Below are 6,183 nucleotides of genomic sequence, written 5' to 3' on the forward strand. Positions count from 1 at the left end.
CAAGGACTTTGTGAGTCTCATGCTCTGCCAGGGAGGAGGGGGGGCCGGGAGGAAGCGAGGACAGGACACCTGACCCAGGCTAGCCAAAGAGGTATTCCATACCACAGCAGGTCATGCCAGGGGATGTAACTGGGAGCTACCCGGAAGGGCACGTCCTCTTTCTGTCGGGCTCTCTTTTCCGGCGGGTGGTATCGTATTCTCTTCCCTTGTCATTTCTCTTATCATTATTATTATTGGTGGCATCAGTAGTGATTTGTGTTATACCTTAGTTACTGGACTGTTTTTATCTCAACTCGTGGGAGTTACATTCTTTCGATTCTCCTCCCCATCCCTCTGGGGGGGTGGGGGGGAAGTAGACTGCGTGGTTCTAATTTACAGCCGGGGCTTAAACCACGAAAAAAGGGAAAAATGGATGACCCAGGGAATTACGGAGCAGTCAGTCTCACCTCTGTGCCTGGCAAACTCTTGGAGCAGATTCTCCTGCAAGGCATGCTAAGGCACATGAAAAACAAGGAGGTGCTTGGTGACAGCCAGCATGGCTTCACAAAGGGGAAATCCTACCTGACCAGTTTGGTGTCCTTCTATGATGGGGCTACGGAACTGATGGACAGGGGTAGAGCAGTTGAGGTCATCTACCTGGATTTGTGCAAAGCGTTCGACACTGTCCCATACGACATCCTTGTCTCTAAATTGGAGAGACATCAATATGATGGGTGGACCACTCGGTGGATAAAGATCTGGCTGGATGGCCGCATGCAAAGAGTTGCGGTCAATGTCTCAGTGTCCGGCTGGAGACCAGTAATGAGTGGTGTCCCTCAGGGATGGGTGTTGGGACCGGTCTTGTTCAACATCTTTGTTGGTGATATGGACAGTGGGATTGAGTGCGCCCTCAGCAAGTTTGCCGATGACACCAAGCTGTGTGGTTTGGTTCATACGCTGGAGGGAAGGAATGCCATCCAGAGGGACCTTGACATGCTTGTGAGGTGGGCTGATGCCAACCTTATGAAGTTTAACCATGCCAAGTGCAAGGTCCTACACCTGGGTCGGAGCAATCCCAGGCACTGCTACAGATTGGGCAGAGCAGAGATCCAGAGCAGCCCTGCAGAGAAAGACTTTGGGGTGTTGGTCAATGAAAAATGAACATGAGCCGGCTACCGTGTGTGCTCACAGCCCAGAAAGCCAAGCGTATCCTGGGCTGCATCAAAATGAGCGTGACCAGCAGGTTGAAGGAGGTGATCCTGCCCCTCTCCTCTGCTCTCCTGAGACCTCACTTGGGTATTGTGTGCAGTTCTGGTGTCCTCAACATCAAAAGGACATGGAACTGTTGGAACAGGTCCAGAGGAGGGCCACGAGGATGATCAGGGGACTGGAGCACCTCCCATGGGAAGACAGGCTGAGAAAGTTGGGGCTGCTCAGCCTGGAGAAGAGAAGGCTGCGTGGAGACCTCATAGCAGCCTTCCAGTATCTGAAGGGGGGCTATAAGGATGCTGGAGACCGACTCTTCATTAGAGACTGTAGTGATAGGACAAGGGGCAATGGGTTAAATCTTAAACAGAGAAATTTAGATTAGATCTAAGGAAGAAATTCTTTACTGTGAGGGTGGTGAGGCACTGGAATGGGTTGCCCAGGGAGGTTGTGAATGCTCCATCCCTGGCAGTGTTGAAGGCCAGGTTGCACAAAGCCTTGGGTGGCATGGTTGCTTTGCATGGCCAGGGACTGCCAGGGCAATTACCTGCAAGGTAATTAGCTCATTAGCCTGGAGGCTTCCTCAGGTGCTGACAAAAGACCTTTTCTGTTTCCCCTCCCTGAACAAGTAGTTTGTAACTGGGAGCACAATGTCCCTCTTCTCGACTCCTCTGATCCTCAGTCACAAAAGCCAACCCCACCTGTTCCCTGTCACACAGAGGACCTCCAGAAATCCAAGTTTCCCCTTCATGCAGGGGGCATCCACCCTCCTCATCCTTCTTGTCTCCATGCTACATGGGGTTCCAGCCATCAAAGGGACATGAGACTACAATTCTCTGCTTACAGAGCTAGATCTAGGGAACAGCATTTAAATGATGCCTCACAGAGTCCAGTGCATTTTTTCCTGTGACAGCAACAGACCAGCAGGTCCTGGTGAAAAACATTCTCTCAGCACCTTGTATGCTGCCCCATTGGTCTCATGGACTGGTAAGGGTGTAGTCTGCAAAGACCCTAACCCCTGACTTGATCCCCATCCAGTGCCGGTTGTTCCCCTTTCCCATCCAGGGTCCTTTCTCAAAGCACAAAGTCCTGAGAGATCTTGCTGGTGGTAACTGAGGCAAAGAGGAGATAGGCTGTCTGAGATATACCTGCATGTACTCTTGCTTTATTTAGTGGTGGTCCTGCGTTATCTTGTTTCTTCTTTAACTGTTCCTGAAGTAGGAGCATCTCATCCTGGTGCTCTTCAATTCCTGTTTGAGCTTGTCTGAGATTTGCTATGACCCATCGCTGTGCATAAAGGATGCTGTCTCTGAAAGCCAGATGTAGCCAAGCACAGAGTTAAAATGCTTGAGCTGTTCCTTAGCTGAATCATCAAGGGAGTGAGTAAAGACCCTGCAGTGATGTACTTTGTGTTCACTCAATGCCTGCAGCTAAAGGGTGGCAGAAAGGACAGACCTGGCATCACTGATAGCAACTGATGCCTGATGCCTCTGAGCGCTACAAGAATATTCCCAACAACATTGTCTTGTCTCTGTATCAGCCTGCACGTATCTTTGGCCTGTCTCTATAACTTGCACGTAACTTTGACCAGCCCTGTAATGCCAAATGTCACCAGAGATTTGCACCCAGACACCTCACTCCTGGCCCCCGTCAATGTTAATGCTGAGACAAAGAGCTCCCTCATATAGGTGCCTTTTCAAGGAAGACCTGACCAGAGGCAGGAGGAATCCTACCTCCAGTGGGTTTGTGGTGTTCATGGGAGGGAGCTGAGTCCCCTTCCAGCCGCAGGCCTACAGACTTAGGAGGAGATGCCTCAGCTAACCAGGGTGAATCCACTCCATCAGCAAGGGTAAAGGAGATCCCAGCCTGTCCTTGTCTGGCTGTCCTAATGATGGGACAAGAAACAGGCTGCCCACAGAAGTGGTTCTGTCACCATTCCTGGAGGCCTTTAAAAGACATGGAGATGTGGCACTTGTTGACATGGGTCAGTGGTGGACATGACAGTGTTCGGTTAAGAGAGTTAAGAGTTGATCTTACATGTCTTTTTGAATCTAAATGATTCTGTAATTGTGAGAAACTTTGTTTACACCAAACTCCATCTCTCAGCAGAGCAATGACACTGCAGGCAGGCAGTGTGTCTGCCAGCTGAGGGAGGGAACATCAGTGCTTGCTTCATGCTGTTTCCCATGGGGTTCCTCTGGAGCCCAGGGAGCCCTGGAGGGAGCCCAGTGGGGCAGAGGCTGAACCACCTTGGGCTGGGCCTCTCCTGATGAGCTGGGACCAAGGGCAGACCTGCAAGCCTCAGAGAGCTTAAAGGCACTTGGCAGTGGAGGATGCTGGGAGCTCCCTGCAGGAGAAACCTTCCCAGCCCTGTGCATGGTAAGGCTCTGGGTGCAGGGCAATGCGGCCGCAGTTCCTGGAGGGATCTGCTCAAGCTGCTGCCTCGGACAGTCCATGGGATCTGTCAGGAGGACTCTCTTGGTTTCTCTGTGTAGATAAGGAGGAGGATGTGCTGCAGAGCAGGGCTTCTCTCTGCACCATGCGAGGGACAGGACAAGGCAGGTCCCTTGTCCCGGGCCTGGCTGCAGGCTGTGAATGTGGGTGTGCAGGCAGGGGTGCCCAGCGCTGTCCTTGCGAGCAGGGTGCCTGCAGCCCAGGGGCAGTGTGCAGGGGCAGGGACTCTGCTGCCTGCCAGGGTCAGCACTCAACCTGCCAGGGAGCTCCCCACGGCGCTGGGGGAGAGGTGCTGGGGGTAAGCAACAACCCCTGGCAGGGCAGTAGAAGTGTTCTTGTGCACTGGAGAGGGTGCTGTGTGGGTCAGGGCTGCTCAGAGCTCCACATCACTCTGAGCACGTTTGCAGAGGTTCCTTCTGAAAGACACTGAGGCAGCGTTTACCTGACAGGGAAGGATTCTGAGCTCTGATGTTTTCCACTCTTGGTGGGCAGGTTGGGCAGTGGGAGCTGGGAATTTCCTTCTCTGCTTTGGAGAAGGCACCGAGAGTCTTGTCAGGACTTGTGTGAGCTGCTCCTGAGACCCTGCACAGGCAGAGATGCTCCTGGGCAGAGCCCTGCTGCCGGGAGGGGTGTGCAGGGCAGAGCTGAGCACACAGCCCATGGGATGGGCTCTGGGAGCACTGAGAGGGAGCAGAGCTGGGCCCAGAGCAGCAGCTCCTGGCAGGGACAGCTCCAGGCGGCAGAGACATGGGCAGGGAGTGGGGGGAAAGTGCAGCCCAGGCCTGGGGAGGGTGCGTTCAGGCAGCTCTCTTGGTGTCTGGCACTGGAGGTGGCTGCTGGCCATGCTCTGCTGGGCAAGGAGCTGTCTGTCCCTCTAGAAAGTGCAGGGCAGCTGAGAACCAGACTGATGGACTCTGCAGCAACCTTGAGTAGGCACAAACCCACAGATAATTGAGCCCTTTTGTCTGTCCCATGCTCAGACTCTTTAAAGTCGCCTTCAAAAATTTATTTAGCAAATTTATCCCTAAAAGAGTCACTCTTCAGATGTGACACTGGGAAAGCAAACAAACCAAACAACCTCAGAGACAATCATGACCAAGTCACGCTGAGACTCTCCTATGAAGACCGAAAGTGTTCAGAGTGTGTAAATTGAACTTCTGTATCTGACATCCCTCCTGTCCTAACCTGTCACTGCCTTTTCCTCCTGTGACAGTGCCCCATGCCCAGAGGCAGCAGATGTCCAACGGCAGCTCCATCACCCACTTCCTCCTCCTGCCATTCGCAGACAGGCGGGAGCTGCAGCTCTGGCACTTCTGGCTCTTCCTGGGCATCTTCCTGGCTGCGCTCCTGGGCAACGGCCTCATCATCACCAGCACAGCCTGCGACCAGCACCTCCACACCCCCATGTACTTCTTCCTCCTCAACCTCTCCCTGCTGGACCTGGGCTGCATCTCCACCACTGTCCCCAAATCCATGGCCAATTCCCTCTGGCACACCACGGCCATCTCCTACACAGGTTGTGCTGAACAGATCTTTTTCTTTCTCTTTTTCATTTCGGCAGAGTATTTTCTCCTCACTGTCATGTCCTACGACCGCTACGTGGCCATCTGCAAGCCCCTGCACTACGGGAGCCTCCTGGGCAGCAGAGCTTGTGTCCACATGGCAGCAGCTGCCTGGGGCGCTGGGTTTCTCAATGCTCTGCTGCACACAGCCAATACATTTTCACTGCCCCTCTGCCGAGGCAGTGCTGTGGAGCAGTTCTTCTGTGAAATCCCCCAGATCCTCAAGCTCTCCTGCTCACATTCCTACCTCAGGGGAGTTGGGCTTCTTGTGCTAAGTTGCTTTCTAGTACTTGGCTGGTTTGTGTTCATTGTGGGGTCCTATGTGCAGATCTTCAGGGCCGTGCTGAGGATGCCCTCTGAGCAGGGACACCACAAAGCCTTTTCCACGTGCCTCCCTCACCTGGCTGTGGTCTCCCTCTTTGTCAGCACTGGTACCTTTGCCTATTGGAAGCCCCCCTCCATCTCCTCCCCATCCCTGGATCTGGTGGTGTCAGTGCTGTACTCGGTGGTGCCTCCAGCAGTGAAACCCCTCATCTACAGCCTGAGGAACCAGGAGCTCAAGGATGCTGTGAGGAAGCTGGTGACTGGATGTGTTTCAGCAGCCATGTACTGCTTGCTTTACCCTGGAAAGGGCTGCCAGTGCAGGTCATGACAGGCCAAATCTGTCTTTGCTGCTTTACATTTGTTTTCCTGTTTCAATTTGTGATGATTTTCTCTTCATAGAAATGTCAGTTTTCATCTTCTCCTGCTTAAGTAGCCACCGTCTGATGTGACCGACAGACCTTGTGTCAGTGAAGGACTCTCACTGTATTTAAGGGAAATAAATGGTCCTGCAGCAACTTCTTCTGTGTGCTGTGTCCTCCCATGGCAGGAATGAAGGGGAATGAAATCAGCTTTCTGGCTGCTCCAGCTCTGGGATGGCTGCTCTGTGCCTGGAGCAGGAAGAGCTCTTGAGGAGCCCAAGGGCCGGGGCTGTAGTGCT

The 6,183-nt window shown here is 53.3% G+C and overlaps 1 protein-coding gene across 1 annotated transcript; it reads left to right on the top strand.

Annotated features, from left to right (window-relative positions):
• Positions 1-4,875: 4,875 nt before the first annotated feature.
• LOC308228570 (olfactory receptor 14A16-like) lies at positions 4,876-5,853 on the top strand (the record flags this gene model as incomplete). The annotated part of the gene is made up of 1 exon (XM_080631947.1): positions 4,876-5,853. The coding sequence occupies one exon, from the start codon at positions 4,876-4,878 to the stop codon at positions 5,851-5,853; it is 978 nt and encodes a 325-aa protein (XP_080488073.1).
• Positions 5,854-6,183: the final 330 nt, after the last annotated feature.

Source organism: Psittacula echo (genome assembly GCF_963264785.1).
Source record: "Psittacula echo genome assembly, chromosome: 19".
Classification (NCBI taxonomy): domain Eukaryota; kingdom Metazoa; phylum Chordata; class Aves; order Psittaciformes; family Psittacidae; genus Psittacula; species Psittacula echo.